The 20,740-nt window shown below is 47.4% G+C and overlaps 1 protein-coding gene across 1 annotated transcript; it reads right to left on the bottom strand.

The window, feature by feature from the left end:
- Positions 1–579: 579 nt before the first annotated feature.
- Positions 580–18,882, bottom strand: APCDD1L (APC down-regulated 1 like). Its single transcript, XM_030503341.2, has 4 exons — positions 18,409–18,882; positions 5,735–5,864; positions 4,686–5,244; positions 580–2,693 (listed from the first exon to the last, which is right to left on the bottom strand). Exons 1-4 carry the CDS (start codon positions 18,443–18,445, stop codon positions 1,929–1,931), a joined length of 1,491 nt encoding a protein of 496 aa, XP_030359201.1. The 5' UTR covers positions 18,446–18,882; the 3' UTR covers positions 580–1,928.
- Positions 18,883–20,740: the final 1,858 nt, after the last annotated feature.

The raw sequence follows: 20,740 nt of genomic DNA, 5'->3' as shown, positions 1-20,740 counted from the left end.
GTATCTGCACACAAATCTCATTCTTGGGGGTAAATACAGGGCAGGAATTGCCTTCCCGCCCTTCCACCCACCCTCCAAAGACAGCAGAAGGCATGTTGTTGCCATGGACATCTTTGGGTTCTGCAGAAACATGTAACCTTGCTGACTGGAGCCGCAGGAACCTCTGCTCCAGGCTGCGGCGAGCACCTGCTCTGGCACGGTGATGGGAAGCTGCTCTGCTGTAGAGAAAGTGCTGCCACGTGTATGGGTTATAGAGATGTGGCTGTGCTGCCCCAGACATGCCCCAGCTGAGAGCATCTCAACAGGGACATCCCAAAGGAGACTCCACATTCTACAAGATTCACTTCTAGGTCATCAAACGTTTGCCCATGGATCTCCACATGGCAGCAGGCAACAAAACCCAACAACTCTTAGAAGCAGGGAGATATTTTGCCTGCTGAACTAACCCCTGGAGAAGTCTCCTCCTCCACTGATAGCAGAAGGAACCAAGGTGAGGTAGCCAAGCTTGGCCTTTGTGTTTCACCTTAAAAGTAATGTGCATGATTAATATTTGATCATGCCAGGAACATGCTGACAACATTTATGTCACAATTGTACGCATTTAATAAGCATCTCATTTGAATTATTTGTTAATGTACAGATCCCTCAGAAGTATTTTTGTGTTATAAACCCCATAATTTATCTAAGTATACAAGCTTCAAGTTCGTACATACAGCATTAAGAAGGTAGCTATTGCATAGCTGGTTTAACAAAATACCCTTTGTGAGTAAGATATATAGGCTTATTTGGAAAGGATTTAGCTACTGGGAGGAGGGCTTCTCCATGTAAGTTATATGCTTCTTGGGTGCAGCAGACAGGGAGTTTAATTTCTTAGTTTGTCCTTCTTGTCAGTAGAAATCGTTTGGACCTGACTGTGCTATTGACTCGAGTATCTGCTCAGCCCATCATTCACTAGAGGCAGATTTATAAAGCATCTCTACAGGAATGAGGCTGGAAGTGACATTTTGATTGAAAGGAGAGCTGGATTAACAACTGCTATGCCAGTAGACTTACTATAAGGGAGACTGTAAAATACCATGGCCTGAAAGACTTGTAAGTGATCTACTGCTCCGCTTGGTGCGTGGCGAGTGGAGTCCCAATGGCCGGGCAGTGCTGAGGTACCGAAGCCCAGGCCAGTCCTGCACTGGAAAGCCAGGATAATGCAGCAAGGACGCAGTGTCTGCAGCTGGGTAATGCTGAAGGTTGGAATGTTCTCCATTTACTGTGTCTTCTTTTATGACCAGGGTCAGGCGTAACACTCTGCTGAGGTAATGCTCTGCCAGGGCTGCTTTCTGTGAGTGGGAGACTGTGTGTCGCATCTTTGTGTGTGTGTACATGCACACAAGAACTGCAGAAGATGTCTGCAAACTGAGAAAGGCATGATTAACTCCACCCTTATCAAGAACCCTTGCCGACTGCTTTATCTATTGCTGCCTGACTCTGCAGATTACATTTGCAAGAGCAGCAATAAGGAGCATGATGGGAGGGAACTTAAAGTCAGAGAAACTCAGCAGCCGACGCTGTGGATGTTTGGATTACATCTGAATCAAGCTCTTGATTAAATCTTAGCAATGTCAAAAGCTCAAAGCAGCAATTGTAATTGATGTCGCTTTTTCCCCCCCTCATATTGCTAAATTATCTATTGCAATGTGCAGCGCATCCATGTCACTACATTAAAATTGTAGGCAAAGAAGGGAGATGAGGCAATAAAGCCACGGGACAAACAGCATGTAGTCAGGCGTATCTGCTTGGCTTACTCACTGTTGTTGGTTGTTTTTAAAGAGTTTCCAAATCTGAAAAAACTGCTTCCAGATGTGCTCATTTGAAGGCTATAAAAATCACACTAGCACCAAGACTATCTGAATTCTGTGCTGTACCTCAGTAGATAACTAGTCCCATCTTAAAAACAGAAGTGCTATAAACAACAAAAAGGCCACAGGCAAAGGTTTTAGTGCTTCATTCCCATTAGCATCCTTTTTTCCCAAGTATTTTAGACTAACATAGTTAGAGAATTCCTCTGGTGCTGCAGCGCACTGAATCAGAGGTGCCTGATAGGAGGTGGGCCGCTTGTCCGGGCGGTCGGGACTGGAGCCGTCCGTGGGCCTCTCGCCGATGTACAGCAGGCTGCGCTCCTTCGCGTCTTGCTCCGTTTTGAATAGTTCATACTCCGTGTGGGGCAGCCTGATGCCCAAAGCCAAGCACCCATTCGTGGGTGTTATATCCTGCTCCACCCCAGTGCTCCAGGAGCCGGCCAGCCCACAGCTTCCAGGTTCGGAGGAGTTCAGCATCGTCGCCGTCACCTGGTCCATTGGTGTCACCCGAGCCCCGGTGACTTTAAAAGCCAGCTCTGTGCCACCTCGCACTTTGGAGGAGGGGATGCCTTGCGTGTAATGCCCAGATGCGTAGATGGTGAAAGTCGGCTGTTTACAGAGCGGGTCGGAGTAGTGGTAGTAGTAACCTTCCCAAGTGTGGTTGTTACCATGGAAGATGAAGTACCTGGTCAGGAACAGCACCGCGGGTCTCACCTCGCAGTGGGTGCTCACCCAGCTGCCGCTGAGCTGCATTGGCAGCTGTGCTCGGACAGGCAGTATGGGTGGGTGATGCTCATCTGCTCTGTAGATAATCCCACAGGCAGGGCAAGGATGCACGTGGTGCTGTACAGACAAAAAAAATAAACTGGTGAGCAAAAAACCCTTTCAGGATATTTAAAAAGCTCCAACTTCCCTTTTCCACTCGAGGATGTTCAACAGCAGTGAACCTGGCCCAAGGCATCCAAGCAGATTAAATGAGATAAAGCGCTGCCCTGGCTCTTTGCTATTCTGGTCCGCTGGGAAGGACAGCGAGGTCTGTGCCCTGAGGCTGTGCTCTGCCCTGCGAAGGGCTGCTGAGGACAGGCTGCAGGGAAGAGAGCAGGGTGAGGACAGAGCTGCTGTGAGGGCAGGGAAAGCTCCCTCCGGCCAACCAGGCTGGTCCCCAAGCTCACTGCAGACTGCTGCCCTAACCATGGCTAGGTTTTAGTGCTGGACATGTCAGCTACACCACTGCGTTCCTGCGCCAGTTCAGAAAACAATGCAGCCTTTTTGGTGATCCAAAAGGTGAAATCCTACCGCAGGGAGGCTGCTGTGGCCCTGTGCTGATGGCAGCCCCTCTGGGACAGCCAACAGCACAGAGCACTCCTGTTGTAGGGAGGAAGGCAGGGGCTCTGCCAAGCGGCCACAGCAGCGGGCACTGCACCTGAGAGAGAAGGAAAGGACCTACTGCAAAACGAGGACCCTACCTTTGCTGCCTCGTGCAGAGGTCTGAGTCAAACCAGCCCTGCAGCTGAGCCGGTGCCAGGAGGGGGTTTTGTGTAGCTTGGAATTTTTTCTTATACTTCATATATCACATGTGATTTATTTTTAAATAAGCAGGGTTTGACCATTATATCGTTTTCTAGAACACGAGCTGATCTTTACTGAACTGTCGTACGCAGCGAGGTTAAATAACTCAGTAGTTAACTGTAGGGTGGGTAATTTACATGCGAGTTGATTGGAGTCTACTGTAATTTAGTCATTTTCAGCTTGCTTTACTGCTACTGTCACGTTAATGAGTGCTGACAGTACACAGTACATTTTGGCTAAATAATCCCAGAAGTTGGCAAATATATATGCTCTGCTTGGGCAGGAAATTCTTTGATAATGAAAGGTAATTTGGGGAGAATAGGTTTCTTTAAAACAGATATAAATTCAAGGGAAAAAGAGTGATATTTTCATAAAGAGAGTTAAAAAATAATTCCCAACATAGCTGTGTAACTCACCCACACTGGCAAATGGATGTTGGTTCAGAGAAAAGGGAAAAGAAGAAGAAAAATCCTGTGCCCGATAGAATTATCACTATAGACATGGAGCCAAAAATCTGACTTGCTCAAGCCAGTTGTGTGAAGTTATTTCTAATATATGGCAGCTTCTAATTATCGCCAAGTGGTGACATCATGTGCTGGTCCATTGGAGAGCTGTTAGCTGATTAATTACAGTGCTCTATTCAGAGAGTGCACTGCAGTATCTTTAGGGTTGCTTTTAAATTAACTTTTAAAAGTGTTTATGTTTACCATCTGGTTTTGCTCATATATATGGTTTTGGCCCAAGATAACACAAGTTTAACCAATTTGAGAATGTTACTTTCAAGGGGAGGGGGCTGCTGCTCTGTGGTTTTCAGAGTTCACTTGGTGGCGTTTGAGGTGTGGGGAAATGTTGCCCCCCAAATAGTATGTTTTTCAGTTAATTCAATCCTATCTGGTAAAGTTCAGAGAGGTTTCTTCACCCCATCTCACTGCTCAGTCGTCCCTGAATTGAGTAGCTATGATTCAGATTGAAACATGCTTGTCTGGAAATCAACTAACCTGCTGCAAAATAAAATAAAATAGAAAATTAAAATAAGATATAAAATATAAAGCAACCAAGTCTCCTGCTCAGTCTTATTTATGTCAAAATGAGTAGGAGCACCCAGGCAGCACCCTGGGGACCCACACCTCCAGCCCCACACCTCCTCAGCCATTGCCCTTGCACAGAAGTGGGCTGACTGCAGGCAGGTGGTATTTTAACTGCAAGGAAATAACAAATGCTTCTCCATGAACAAGTGAGGGGACCACATAAAGGCATCACCCTTACCATGGCGCTCTGCAGAGGTCGCTGGTAACCGGTGGGTCGGTAGTGGAGCCTCTCCAGCCACTCCGTGTGAATGTCCCCCAGGTACAGCTCCTCCACCAGCCGGCTCCCGCTCTGCTGTGGCTGCAGCAAGGGCTGGTAATGCTGCTCCACACGCACGAGGCTGAGCTCGTGCATGGCGAAGCCCAAGGCGGCCGTGCAGTCACGCTCAGTCTTGGCGCTCAATAGTTCATAGAGGGCTCCGGGAGCCCAAGTGCGCCCTGGGGGCAGGAACCCGCTGCAGCCCTCGCCGGAGGTCTGGTTGATCCAGGAGGCCACCTCCTGCATGGCTTTCTGGCTGTGGAAAACGATGCCGACTTTGTGCAGGTGGTAGTCGGCCTCGGTGGCCCCGCGGGTGATCCAGGAGGCCTGGCGCAGCCGGAGCTTGCCCTTGATGACCAGCGAGTAAGAAGGGTCGCGGCAGGAGGGGTCCCAGTAGTAGAACTGGTAAGCCTTGAAGAGGCGGTTGGCGTAGAAGAGGTAGGATCGGGTGAGGAACTCAGGTCCCGGCCGCACCTCGCACCTGGGCAGGAAGGCAGAGCTGAGCCGCTGCAGCACATGGGGGGTGTATGGAGGGCGAAATCCGTCCCCAGGGCACCCGGCACGTGGGAGGAGAGGGGCGAGCACAGACAGGAGCAGGGGTCTCCCACACCCAGTGGCCACCATTGGCTGATTTTAACGCATCTGCTACCAAAATGCAACAGTGCCAGATGGAGAATCTTGCTTTGTGCCACATCCCCAGGCAGCAAAGGAGGGTCAGGGGGGATGCCGAAGCTGCTCTGCCCGATCGAGCCGGGTGTGCTTATCAGCTGCACCTAACGAAGGAGGGAGGCGGGAGGCTCTATGGGCACTGGGGGGACCTCGGGCCTCCCTCCGGCGTGGGGCGGGCGCTTGGGGAGGGGCAGAAGGGAGCAGCCTTGCTTGTCATTGCTCAGCCCCTTGCTTGCTCCGTGCCGCCCGGCACCGGGTGGGGGCCGGGTTGGTGCGGAGGGGCCGGTCCGGGGGTGCCTTACCCGGTGGAGACCCAGCGTCCCTCCAGGCGGGGCGGCAGCCGCGCCGCGATCCTGGCGCCGTCCTGCAGGTGGCGGAGCTGCTGCCGGCACCGCGGCTCCCAGCGCAGCGGCGGCTCCGCGCCCGCGCAGGCTGCGGGGGGAAGAGACAGACCGTCAGCGTCAGCACCGCGGGGCTGCGCCTGCGCCTGCGGAGAGCTGCGCGGGCTGCGGGTCCCACAGGCACAACAGGTACAGGTACAACAGGCTCAGGTACAGGTTCAACAGGTACAGGGACAGGTACAACAGGTACAGGTACAACAGGTACAAGGACAGGTACAACAGGTACAGGTACAACAGGTACAACAGGCACAGGTACCCAGGTAGAGAATGAAACCCCAAACAGGTGAACTAAGCAGCGAGCTCTTGGTTAAGGATACAGCGGGTTTTTTTTTTATTCTACTGTTTTCCAACTGGATTTTCATCTGAATCCAACTATTTTTTAGATTTAATCTTCAAATAAGACTGAGTGCTCTTTGTGCATGTTCTCTCTCTCTTGAGCTATTGTTGAAGCAGTAACCGAAACAGGGAATTACAGCATGGGAACATTAGACTCGCCTGTCGCCCGCCATAAGGACAGTAATTCTGTCACTTACCTCATTTCCCATAACAACGGATGTTATTGGCTTAGGGAATGTGTGAACACTCGGCTAAATCCTGAAGACCTTTGCATGCACACATATATATGTACACATATTCCTATATATTATTCACTCTTTACTTAAGCAAACTTCTGCTGCACTCATCACGAGTTTGCTTCAACAAGAAACTTGGGATTTGCCCCTTTTTAACACCACAAAATGAGCCCTCAGTGAAGCTCCTCCTCAAACCCCACCAATTTTCTGCTGTGGAACAACTGCAGAGCCCAGTCCCCCAACCTGGGGGTGTTCAGCCCAGCCTAGGGCTGAGGGGGGTTCACTTGCTCCAGCTGCCCTTTGCAGTTTACCTAGTGGTGTACTGGAAATTTTCAATCCAGACTGATCCCTGCATACCAGTGGTCAGGGCACAGGTTGCTTCCCAGCCTGCCATTCAGTTGGAAAGAAAGATCTTACGTGTATGCACTTACCGCCTTCCCACAGAGCGAGAATGCAAAACATTTGCACACCCTGTGCCTCAGTCAAGGGGACCAAGACACAGGGTCACAGCTGCTCTTCTTAGTCCCTGTGTGCCACGTACTCTATAACCCGAACCCATGTTGACGGCAGGATGAATTGTGAGTAATTCCTTCCTCCTGCCCAAGAACTGTCTAATGCATTTAATCTGTGTCTCTCTCAAGACAGAGAGGAGCTGCTCTGATGTGCTTCACCAGAGGCTGAGTAACAGAGTGACATGTGAGTGACAGCCACTTCATGCTGCTCTTGCCATAGAGATGTGCCCTAACTGCAGATTTTAGGTCTGGAACTGAATTTTCCAGCTTGAAAGGATGTTTGGATCTGGTGGGGCTGGGCTGGAGTATTTGAGAGAGGAAAGCAGCTACATTCTATAGAACCTGAACCATCCCGTGATCTTTACAAGGAGCTTTGCCTAAACTAGACCCTTCACTGGGAAGAGAAACCCAAACTATCCGGCTGCACATGAGAGAAGCAAGAGGTGAGAGTAAGAAGGGCACAAGCCCGGCCTGGGGAGCGCGATCCCTTCCTCACAAGCAGTGTCTGCAGATGAAGCTGGTGCACACGGATGTGCTGTGAACTATGGGCAAGGCTACGAGCTGCTGAGCAACGTCAGCAAAATCCCCTGGCTCACAAGCTCGGGATACAACACACATATCAATGGTGAGATTCGCAGCTGGGGTGTACCAGGAGGCTCCCCCGATTCCCACAGCCAATGTATTCTGCGCAGGAGCCTCTCATCCCTGCCATCAACACATCCTACACACACATAGGGTTAACCTTGTTGCAAATCTCCCGCATCCAAATTTGCCACAAATACAGCCCTACACCAAGTCAGATGGGAGCTCAGCAATTCAACATCTGCTGTGCAAGTCAGAGGCTCCTGAACATGTGGCAAAGCAGAGACATTCCCACTCAAACAGTATTTAATTGCTAATCTAGTAATATGTAACTCAAGACTTACATCTAATGGACAAATTCAGTCACTTCACTATGGTGCTGCCATTTGCAAAGGTTTTTACACGTCACAGTAACAGGGTCCTTGAAATGTGTTTGTGTAGACTTCAGCACACAAACCCTGAAACTACCACAAAGGGAATAAACAGATGGAAAGCAAAGCCCCAAGCGAAGCAGGAGAGCAGTAACAGAAGCAGCCTACCTACCCAAAGGCCAGTGAAACCAGCCTTGGAGTTTCTGTTACCTCACTATGCACTATAGTGCATAAACTAGCTGGAAAGATACATTATTAGTGCTGAGGGCTCTTTTTGGAGCAGACTCACAATTGTACTGGTTTTATCATCTTTAAGGGCTGGACGTGGCGAGCATGCACAGCCAGCTCCTTCACAATTGACTGCACTAGGGCTTCCTAAAAGCAGTTCCTGTGAGTCTTCATATGAAAATGGGAAAATATGGATGACAAACCCCATTCCTATTAGCCAAACCTTCAATTTGGCATCTGCAGCATGCATGGAGACTGCCCCATGTAGAGCCCATTAGGAGCTGGGGCTCTGCATCCTCATCCAAGTTCTGCCATGACTTTGTTCTGTGGTCTCAGGCAAATCTACTCTTGCCTTACTCCTGGTGTTTTTCTACTCGCCTGCAGAATATGCCAAGTTTCATGTGACTGGCCCTACCAAGAGGCCTAATTACTGGCAAAGCTTTTGGAGATCCATCAGTACAGGGACAGACCAAACTGAATTACACTTAAAACAAACATGACATCATTATCCTAGAGAATATGGTAAGCTAAAAAACAACTGTATTTGTATTAGAGGTAACAGACTATAAGGGTCAGATTTGCTCTTGCTCATAAACCACAGAAAGACTTTAGAGGTATATAAACTCTATAGAGATCTAGCCTATAGCTACACCAAAATAACAGCACAGAATATAGCTCCATTCCCAACTCTGTAACTATGCTCTATGTGTGTTTACTGCAGCAGAAGCTTCAATATTTGACTGAACCCTTCAGTGCTACTTTTGGCAGAAACACTAAAAGTCTCTATTGTTTGAGAGCACAGACTCTTTGGGAGCGCAATCATGACATTTTGACACACTCAACAGAAAACGAAATTTTTGTAATCAGGACCAAATTCCATGGGGGGAAAAAGAAAAAAAGAAAAAGAAGTCTCTGGAATGTAAATATTTGACATGATGGGAATTCCTACGGAATTTGTCTTACTTAACTGTAAACAAGACTCCAAGCTGGGTGCATCCTCAAACCACAAGCTATTGGCTTGTGTCCAAATGTTGTGGCTGCCTTCCTCTCTCAAATACTCCAGCCCAGCCCCAAACATCCTTTCAAGCTGGAAAATTCAGTTCCAGACCTAAAATCTGCAGTTAGGGCACATCTCTATGGCAAGAGCAGCATAAAGTGGCTGTCACTCACATGTCACTCTCTTACTCAGCCTCTGGTGAAGCACATCAGAGCAGCTCCTCTCTCCGTCTTAAGAGAGACACAAATTAACTGCATTAGAGAATTTCTGGGCAGAAGGAAGGAATTATTGACAATTCATCTTGAGGACAAAAATACTCATTCATAGGAAAATCTAAAAAACCACCCCAACTGTGATCCCTTCCCCTCCCTCGTTACCCCGTCTGTCTGTATCGATTAACCACAAGCGTTTCCAGAGAGGTCCTCACTACAGCAGCTAGACAAAACAGTGGCTTTTTCCAGCTTTCCGGTGCGTGCTGCATCCGAAGGATTGGCCCAAAGTCTCCAAGCAATGGGGCTGCACAAGCACTCCAGCAATTAGGAATGCCAGTAACCAGGAACGGCTGCTGATCACTGCAATCAGCAGAAACCGGATAAAGCCTTGAGACGACAGTAGTAGCAAATACTGACCGACTATTCCGTACACTCATTTGTACAAGCAGCTTTCAGAAAAATCAGGCCCACGGCCTCAAATGATAGAAAGGCAGAACTGGAAATTCTCCACAAAGTAAACTGGGTAAAATTAAGACGAAAGATTCCTAGGCAATGGCCAAGCCTGCAAGTGAGAGCCTGCCAGTGAGACTGTGCTACGTAACTGCTGTATGCTCCAGATTCAGACCCACTTCTCACTTTTAAAGGGAAAAAAATACCAACTAGGAGAGAAATACTGTAATATGCCTTGTTGGAAACAAATCTTGTTTGTGTTCCTCCAAGCAGATTGACTTTGGAAAAAAGCAAAGTTGAGTCACACATCTGTTTCTTTATAAACGGGGGAGAAAATGCATACATTACAGTTCGCACCAAGTTAGTTACCGTAGATCAACTCTTCTCCAGAGCTGGATTGCTTAATCTGTTACATGTTGTTGCCTCCTATAGCCAGAATTTATTATTCCCATTTATAATTCTAATGTTTCAGTTAGTCACCCATTCACAGGGATAAGATCAGTGCCTGAAGTCATGGAGCATTACACATTTCTTCATTTAGAGATGACATAAAACCTTTGATATTTTCTGAGGAATGCTCAGACTGGAATGAAATGGACGATAAGAAACATCAATATATTCTGCATAAGAGAATTACACTTATCCACGCAGACTTCATTAAGAGAAAAGCAGGGTTTCTTTAGCATTTTTTCTCTCCTGGGAGCATGCAGAATGTATTTTGGACTAGCCACTAAAGGAATAAGCCTTCTTTTAAAAGCAAAGAAAGCTGTTTGTATTTAGCAAATCAATTTTTCTTGCATTTGTGCAGAGATTAAGTTAGCGGTGCTTTTAATTCACTGAGAATAAGGCCTTCCCAAGAGAACAATTCTGTAGGAAGAGATACATTTTATATCATAATAGTATAAAGTTATAAAACTTAAATATAACCCACTGGGGGTGAAAAACTGTATCACAGCAGAACTTCACATTTTGCCTATCTGCAAACTGAACCCAGTTCAGGACAGGACTTAAGCACATGCTTAAGTCTAATTGGTTTCAGTGAAGCTTAAGCATGTGCTTGAAATTAAGCCAATGCATGAACATTTTCCCTGATTAGTAATGCCTCCCTGAACTGGAGCCAGAATATGGTCAAGTGGTTGAGGGATGATGCCAGTGCTTTCACCGGAGCACTGTTCGGCTTCTGGAAATGTATTTCTATTATTCATCCCTTATTTGTCTGTAAAATGGGTATAATTACATACAGTTGTTTCAGAGTCTGATGCTCAGTTCATGGTATTTGTAAAATGCTTTGAATTCAATGGATGTTTCTCAGTTCTTCTTCTAAGGATGGCACGATAAATGTATTACATGTTAGCTATCACTGCAGAGCATCACCTTGAGTTTCCTGTGATGACAGAGTGTAATCATAGATGAAATTCTGCAGATCCTAAGAGGGAATTCAGCTGACTCAAAATTGTCAAGCAGCTCAGGACTTTTAATTTTCAAAACATACCTTCACTAAATACTTGCAACACACTGGAAACAGGTTCAGACACTATATTATATGGCTTCAGCCTGGCGTTATTCTGAGGCTGCGATCATTGCCTGATTTGTCTGATGTCCACAATTAAAACAGCGAAGCACTTGTGGTGAGTTGACTGGAGGTTTTTGAGGCACTACAGAAGTATTTTGCTCTTGGAATCATGGAATTATTTATTTCTCCTGCAAGTGTCATGTCCAGCAATAGATGACAAGACAGATGGGATTGTGGTAGGGAAGGGGAGAAGACAGAAAGTATTATCTCCTGCACCCCAGTGTCTTCAATAGAAATTACATTTAAATAAAATGGCGTCTTAAAACTGCCCTCTCTGGTTGTTCATCCCAAAGAAGAAAACAAGGCCTAACACTGTAAATGGGATTGCAGGGCTTGATCCCAGTTTCACTGGAGTCTGTAAACAGGAAAGAGCCCATGACTACATCAGCACCTTATCCAGAAGATGCCCATCCCCATAAACTGACAGTAAACACTGCACTTGGAGAAGGAAGGTATACAAGGGAGAAATGGGATACGGGATATTCTCAAATGGGGTGAACTAAGCAGGACACGTAAGAGTTGGCGTAGAGGGCTTGTGATGACAAATAAAAGCACTAGAGGCGGATGTGAGTACATCTTCCCAAGAGATCTCCTACAGTTAATGTTAATCGAAACACCACGCTTTTCAGTTACACAACAGAGCTTTACTCACCATGTACTTGCTGCCCTGACAGTTACAGGAGCCATTTCATTTCATGTTTCTCCCACCCCCAAGAAGATACTGCTCAGACTCAGGAGTCATACACTCTTTCCACAGCTACACTGGTCAATGTCAAAAGATTTACTGGAGAACAGCTGAGCAATTCCATACAGCCCAATGGCCCCAGTTAGCCCAACCATTGTGTCCAGCTCAGCAGTGACCAGCCCTCAGCTCAGGGCTCCCCGGCAACAATTCACTTCCTTCACACAAACCTACAGGACAGAGCCTGAAGAGAGGGATGGTCAATCAGGAGCAGTAAGAGCTAATGGGTAACTGCTCTGTGCCTTCTTTTTTTTGGCATTGGTAAGCACCGAAGAAACCAGATGGGTTCAGGTCATGCTAACACATCATGGCTTGTGCTAAACTCTGACTGGTATTGACACAAAAGTTTGACACAGAGAAGTGTATAACCAAAAAACAAAAGAAACCAAATGAAAGAAGGGTGATGCCAGAGCTTCCTTCCCTGAACATTGTTGAAGGTTTCAATTTTAATTTGGTGAGATAGGTGAGAGCTTAGTGAGATGATCTCTAATCCCCTGGGTACCTATATGGTGAGAATTTGGTGAGAACACATGGAGGAAAGCATTCATTTTCAATACCAAAAGCAAAACAACCAAGTCCAAGGCTGAATACCCGAGGGGTACTATTTTGATGCAGTTAAATTCTAGCTGGAATTCATATTCTTACCCAATGGGAAATATTACATATATCTTCCTTAATTTAGACGAGCTGGAAACTCATTAGAAAATACAGCACATGGTTTTGAAATTAACACCACAGTCAATTTGAATGTATAGAGCACCCATGCAGTTTTTGGCACTTCCCTCAAACCCCTGCACAGACACTCTATTAGTGGCTATTGTGGCCATTTTTAATACTGATGGCTAAGCATATTTTTTCCTGGAGTGCTTTGAAGAGTGGAACCAGTAATCAGGCCATGGCTTGGCTATAAAATGCCAACCCCATTTCAAACGTCTAAATCACTCACATGGACCATGAGTGCAGGGAGGACCACCCACCACATAATATTAACATAAGTATAACATTTACCCAAAGCAAAATGAGCAACTGGAACTGGTGGGAGTTGAGAGCAGAGCAAAAAAAAGTGATTAGGGGGTGGGAGGGATTGAGTTACGAAGGAAGATTAAAAGAGCAGAGTCCATGTAGCCTGGCTGAGTGACGGCTGGGGCAAGATGGACATGATAACAGCCTATAAATATTCACAAAGCATAAACACCAAGGAAGGGAAGGAATTCCTTGCAGTGAATAAAGAGGTTCTGTTGGGAGTGAATGAAGAGAGACAAAAATGTGGCTTGTGTATCAGGGTGAACTTCTTGAGGCACAATCTAGTAGGCAGCACAAGTCCACTCGCTTGGCAGGATTTGGAAGGATTGAACAAAGCATTAGTACAGCAGGGAATAACCCGCTCTTGGCAGGGAGTTGGCGGGATACTCTGAGCGGCCTTTCAGTCTCCCACTGCCATGGAGCCGTCCCAGTACGCTGCTCCCACAGGAGACAGCTGCTCTCCCGTGTAAGTACATTGTTCACCATCCTGCTCACCAAAATCACCGCCTGGCCTCCATAGGACTACAAGTACGGGCCGGATGCACAAAGGCATTTAGGTGCATAGAGACATTATCAACTGTAATAGGTACTAAACCGCTGGACACAGCTGGGAATCCCAGTAGGTCCCTGCAATGTCAAGTACTCACCGCTGAAAATCTAAGTCCAGGAAATTAGATTATAAACCCACTAAAGTAAGAACAATCCTTTTGTTCTCTGCTTATTTAACACCTAACACAACAGGATTCTTGGCACTGCTGCAAGGACACTGTTTATAGTAATAAAAATAGGATCTAATAGGATCTAATAGTCTGAGGCTACCAGGCTCCTGCGAAGCCAAGGATGAGGAGGACACTCAAAAGCAGTCATAGCTGAAGGTATCCTCAGAAAAAAATCTCTGCAGAAAGGTGGTAAATTGATACACAGCCCACACCAGAAATACACACGCATGTTTAACTTAGAATTACAAGTGACCACAGAAAAAGGTTACTTGTTCAGCTGAAACACAGAATTAAAGTTACTTCTAACATGTGTTTTGGGGTCTGGGTGTGGTTTCTAGATAGCCTGAAATTTCAGTCTACTGTTTTGCCTGTCAACATTAGCCAAGTTTTGATGTGTTCCAGTTCTCTTAAACACTGGCGACAGATGCTAAAATCAAAGTTGACATTCAACCTACGCGCTGCATAATCTAATAACGGGACTTGTGCTACTCAAATCTAACAAGACTTAAGAGCTTTTCTGCAGCAAAACTTTGCTGTCATTTATATCTTCATCCATCTTTTCCCACAGTCTAACAGGAAAAAATGATTTTTTTCTCTGAAAGGCTTTAAAAATAACATGTCATTGTGTTTTTGTATCAACAGGGAAAAGGAGACACTTAAAAGCCAGAAACTGCCAGTGTCCAGCACTTATGGATTTAGTAAGAGTGTGAACAAGGTAAATCCAATTGTCTCAGTGGGGAGCTTGATGTACACATTGATCTCAGAGTACAGGATAAAAGCCCACTTCCGAAGATCTCTGTCTCTAACTCAGACAAGGCCAAAATGTCACACATTTGTCAGTGTTTCTTCTTAACTCAGTAGAAAAAGTCCACATGGAGAACTTTTTCAGTGCGCAACCAAACAGATAGCATCAAGTTTAAAGCATTATTTTAAAAACTAAATTCAAGCAAATCTCTTCGAACACTCGGTGGTGAGACTTCTCTTGATTTATGTACTACCACACCAGTTGTAAGTTGAGAGCTGTTGTTGCACTGATGGAAAAGTCTAATAGTGCCACAGCAGCTGAGCTTCACTGAAGCATTCTCAGTTTCAGCTAAATTCAAACCGTGATGATTTAATAAGTTATTCACTGAAAATGAGAAAACATCAGTATGAAAGACAAGACATGATTATCACACCATCACCCTGCTAAAACTCAAAAATAATGATGGATTTCAACCCTCTTATCACTTGACACTCTGGAGCATTGGCATTTCAAAGAGACATCAGAGTTTCTTTCCTAATACATAGAAACAGAACTTCCCTAATTTTGCATTTTAGAGTGTGTGGCCTTTTAACTCTCCAAAGAAAAAAACCCCACAGATTGCAGGTTACTAACCCCTCAGCTCTTACACAATCTGAACTGGGTAGCAAAGGAGCTGTTCTATGAATCACATTTTCAGTCTCTGGCAGCACTCTTAGCCTGCAGAACAGGGGCAACACATTAAAATTCTCACGTTCTCACTGTGAGTTTCTTGGTATTGGTATGTCTGAGATACACCATCTTAAAATCATGAAGCTAGGAATTGTCTTTTTTCATACCTTTCTCTTCCTTGGCAAATAAGGAAGAAACCCAAAGGAATTGTGTAACAGCATTGTGTAGGTGCTTCCTAATTTTGAGGTTGATTTTGGCAGTGATTGTATCACATCCATGAAAGCGTTGTCTTTATAGATGACATATGCTATGTTGTGGGGAAACACAGGATCCCACTGAAAGCAAAATCTCTTTCCAAACTTTGTTCTGCCAGATGCAGCCTCCCCTAGCATTGGATTCCAGCTTTGGTTTTCTTCACAGCAATTTCTGGCTTTTGAAAATCTCCTTACTCAACAATTTGTGCTTGTGGGGAAAATATAGAAACCACAGGATATTTTTTTCACTTGTGCTTTTTTTACATCTCAGCCCTGTTTTCATCTATATCCATACACTTTGAAACATGGCTAACCTGTAATTATTGAAAGAACAAATAGAGTCATATCACACGGTCCAACATAATACATTAGCTGTTGAGTTTTTGGCCAGCTTGAGAAATGAAGACTAAAACCTGCCAACTTGGTAAACACAAATGAGCTAAGTAAACTTTGTAACATTTGAACCAAAGACAATTAGGTTAATTTAACAGTAAGTACATATACATACGCATGTGTAAACACACGCACACACCACTATATTGAATGTAGTACTATCATTTATGGGATTGTCTTCCTAATCTCGTAATTGAATGCAAGTGCTGATCTTATCTTACCTCAACACTGTAATTTTCAAACTTAAAAATAAACATTGAAAGCAAAAATAGATCTGTTAAAATCATGTACGAGAAGTTACACATGAAAAATATCAGCGTGGTGTTACTGGAATGTAAAGACTTTAATGAAAGCTTAGGTAAAACTCAGCAAGTCTCTGGGGATATTTCCAGGTATGAGTGATTCTTTTCTGAAGGAGACTCCAAAATCAGATCCAGTTACCTACCTAAAGTGCTTTTTCAACTAATTATGCACTGGTGTCATGCTCTTGCTGATGTTCAGTTTTATGCAAAATACAGAATGCCAGTCCTGTTCACAGGGAAGTCACTTGCAAGCCTTGCTTTGATTTTAATGAGCCATGGATCTGACTTTGCTATTTAAGTATATGTTTTAAGTATATGTTTTAAGGTTCAGCTTCTGTCCTTACTGAAATCAATGGAAATTCCCTCACTGACATCACATGGAAGAAGCACAGGGTTTAAATTAGATTGGACTAAAATAAATTGTATGAGGATTTAAGAAAGTATTCTAATTAGACTTAAGTGAATAATCTTACATAATGCAGTACAACAGATCTCTGAGCAGAGCAACTTGAGCTAATAAAATATACAGAGAAGGAGAATATGTAGTTCTCAACCTGTTAAGCCTTATTTTTTGGGAACAACATATGACAAAGACCCCGCATAAGGAGAACAGAAAAGTAACCCTACAGAAGTACCAGGCTTAGAGGTTTCTTTCTGTAGTCTGGTCCTTTACACTTCATGAAAACAATGTCCGATCACTATCACTACACAACTCTTCTGCAACGATCACTAAACTATGTCCTGAGCTGCAGAGGCAAGTCAGTGTGGTATAGTGCTGCCCGAAACCTCAGATGAGTAAACTAAGTGGTGGAAAGGAAGCTAGCAGCAGGAAACCCAAGAGTCTGTATTTCCAGTGTCCAGACTGCATGGGGGCCTCAGGGGCACCATCCCACCCTTTCTTTCACCTGCCCTTTCCATTCAGGGGTGCAGAGTCTGAAGTAAAGGTCTCTCTTGCATTTCCTAGTAAAATACTCTGTCCAAGGATGGAGGAGCTTTGCTCCTTGTTGTAAACAGAAATCATTTTGCCATTTTTTCACAGCGCAGTTGTCTTTGTTCTCCCATATGGTCTCTTAAGCCAGAACCTTTTCTTCTGAAACTGCTCCAAGAACTGTGAGGTTGAAAGATGCCTTTCTGAAAGCGAGCCGCAATGTTGCAGCCTGTGCTGCTCTGAGGCTCTGTGTGCAGCTGGGGCTCGCTGGCATGTCCCTGGAGCAGGAGACTACTTGTGAAGTTGTCCCTTGCTGAAGCAGGTGTTGGATCCTCCCAGGAATAATTCCCAATTCCCAGTGAAACACCATTGATAATCACCTCTGAGCCCTTCCTCGATCTAAACTCAGCTCAAGCACTCACGGTGCTCCGTGCTCCGGACAGGAGCAAGCTGCAGTGGCACGGGGGAACCCCGAGAGAGTTTTGGGGGCAGAAGGGGCAGTGACCCCCACAACTATGGGAGCAGAAGGTGGGACCCAGGTGCTGCTCAGCACCGGACCTCGGCCCTTGTGGCACCTCCACACGCCGCTCCGAGGGAAAGGCTTCAGGAAAGCCCCTCGTCAGGGGGACTGTCCCCCCGCCCCGGCCCCACGGCTCGGCAGCATCCCCGGGGCTCCGGGCTCCCTCCGAGGCTCTCCTCGCCCGTCCCCTCCGCAGGCACACGGCGGAAGATGGGGCAGCGCAGCGCGGAGCACGCCCGGGGACGCTCCGGCCGGACACCGCGGGAGCGCACGGCGGACAAACACCCACCCACCGGGCCGGGCGGGGCGCAGCGAGCAGAGCTCCGACGCCAGGTGCCTCCTGCCCCGCCAGCACGGCCCGGGGACACCCCGGGGACACCCCGGGGACCCCGTCCCAGCGCCGGCTCCGCGGAGGCCCGCCTGGCAACTTCCATGCGCTCTCCTTGCGACCTTCTCGCACCCTCTTGAACCCTCCTTGCCTTTTCTTTGCACCCTCTTTGCAACCTCCGTGCACTCCCTTTACAGTTTTCCTGCCCCCTCCTTGCCATTTTGTTGCGCTCTCCCTGCACCCTTCTTACACACTCCTCGCTATTTCTTTGCACCCTCCGTACAATTCCCTCGCACCCTAACTCCTCGCACCCTCCTCGCACCTTCGCAGCGCCCGGGGAAGAGAGATGTCGGGGAGCTCCCCGAAGGGACGACCCCGGCTCCCCGAGCGGGAGGCACCCGCTCCCGTTCCCCTCCACCCATCCTGGAGCAGCAGCGGCCGCCGGTGGCACTTACCTAAGAGCAGCCCGGCGAGCCACCAGCACCGGACCATGGTGCCCACTCTGCTTCCTCGCCGAGCCGGCGGCAGGAGAGGCGCGATCGCCGCCGGTGCCCGCGGAGCTCAGCGGGGCGCGGCGCCCGGCGGCGCAGCCATGGGCCGCCTCCGGCGCTCCGGTGCCCGCGGCGGCGGGACCCCGGCTTCGGCCGGCGGGAGGCTGAGCGCGGCGGGGCAGGCTCCGGAGCGGTGGTGCTCAGCCCCGAGCCTTTGCAAAGGGAGGTAAGGAAACAACAAAAAGAAGTATTTTAAAATCAACCACCACAACTACCCGCCCTCGCCGCGCTGCGCGTCCCCCCGGCTGCTGATAGCTCTAATGGAGCTTGGCAGCCACAGGTTCCAGTTGCCAGAAGAGGTGGAGACTCCGCCGCCTGCGCCCCACATGCGGCCGCGCACCGCACGCGCGGGGGGGGGGAGGGTTGACCCGGAGCGCCGCCGGTCACTGGGGCCCGCGCCCCGACCGCCACCGGCTCCTCCGCCTCGGGACCGGCACCCCCGCCTCGGGGACCGGCACTTCTCCCTCAGGAACCGGCCCCGACGGCCGCCCTGGCCGTGGGGCGCAGTGGCTGCAGCGTGCCGCTCTGCGCCTCAGGGGCCCCGCGGCGGCCCAGGGCGGGTGTCAGCTCTGCATCGCCGTCACGCGTGGCGGTGAGGCTGTCCCGGCTCCACCGAGGTTTTGGAGCCGCTGTGGCTCCTGGGCTAGCTCTCCTCTGTGGGGCACTGAGAGGGGATCCCCACAGCCTCGTCCTCCTGCCCGCTGCAGGCCCAGCGTGGCTCCCTGAGGCCCAGCAGCCCTCCATTGTCTTCAGCCTAGGCTGCCAGGGTCATGAAGAGAATGGCGCCGAGAGACCCCAGAAACCTTCGCGATGTCCCTTGATGACCCATGCTGACAAAATATGGGACCTTTTGAAGGCAACTCTCAAGTAACCACCTCAGGCAGGACTTGCCCAGGGCCCTGGCACTCATGCCAGCCAGTTTCCTCACCATTACACAACTGAGGCCCATGGGGTAGAGCTGGAATTGATAAAGGGCTTATGATCAGATCTTGGCACGAAGCGAAGCACAAATCTGAACTTGGACGTGTCTAGGACAGAACAACATTTCTCCTTGTGTGTATTGAGGATTAGCAGTGAAGCAGTCTGTTTGCTGTCCTTCAAACACAATAATAACGACATGGATCCGATAACGTGCGAGCTCAGTTGTCTGTGAGGGGACAGAAGCCGTGAGGGGAAGAGGCCGAGCCATGGTGGCCCTGGCAGCCTAACACTCGTGGTGGTGGTGGTGCTGGTACTAAAGGTTGGAAATTTAATGCATTCTTCCAGACTGAAAAACTAGGTTCAGTTTTTGCAAATGAAGCGAAGAAATCAAAATACACCGATGTTCCCAGCAGAACCCCAGCACCCTGCACACTCACTTTTCCTAGTGCAACTGGCTGTTTCATCAGCTAAAGGGAAACTTCAGGGAATAAAAGAAAGCTGGTTTCCATAGCAGTAATCCTGTTAATTGCAATGAGGAGAAGAAGCCAAGGCCTGATTCTGCAGTCACATATTTGCCAAGCAGAGGCTTCAGCGTGCTGGGGTGAGTGGGTTTATTACTTGCTCAAAAGTCAAGCATGACATCTTTAGTGTGAAGTGGGACAAACTTATCTGTCATGGGTGCCTGAAGAATTAAAGTTTAATGATACTTGCCAAGATAAAAATAACAAAAATCCATGTGTAATGCAGGCACTCCTTTTGCTAGCTGATGTTTTTATCTCATTTTATTTCTCAAATTCCCCAAACCAGTCATTCTCGGTAAATGTCCAAACCACTGTGGTTTCATTATATTTACAAATACATAAATTATCAAGTGCATAGGCAAAAAAGTTGTACTTCATAATGATGCTAGAGAGAAAGGAGTAATTTTGCAAGAAGTTACCTTTACAAAGCAGGACATGTTCTTTTTGGATATAGTCAACTGAAACCCAGCAAAATGGTGGTACAGGTGATCTTCTACCAGTAATGAACTTCGATTTTGACTATGTGCTTCTCATATGACACCCAACGTCTAATGCTAATCTCTTTCATTTCTTTTGGAGTATTTTGAGAACATTTGTTTGTTGGAGGGAGTAAAACCAAAGCAGAGTAGCTGTTACACAGGTGGTTGAAAATTTTAAGAATCATATGTAAGCTATCATGGGCTTTTATCATATATCAGACTAACAGGGCATAGTGATAGTTTCTTTCATATGGCCTCGTTCATCCCTGCGGCTCCCAAGGGACCTTATCAAAGTAACCAAACCATAAGCACTTT

Source organism: Strigops habroptila, chromosome 13, assembly GCF_004027225.2.
Source record: "Strigops habroptila isolate Jane chromosome 13, bStrHab1.2.pri, whole genome shotgun sequence".
Lineage (NCBI taxonomy): Eukaryota > Metazoa > Chordata > Aves > Psittaciformes > Psittacidae > Strigops > Strigops habroptila.
Note: the sequence above shows the minus strand (reverse complement) of the source record. Positions and strands in the feature narration are given on the sequence as shown.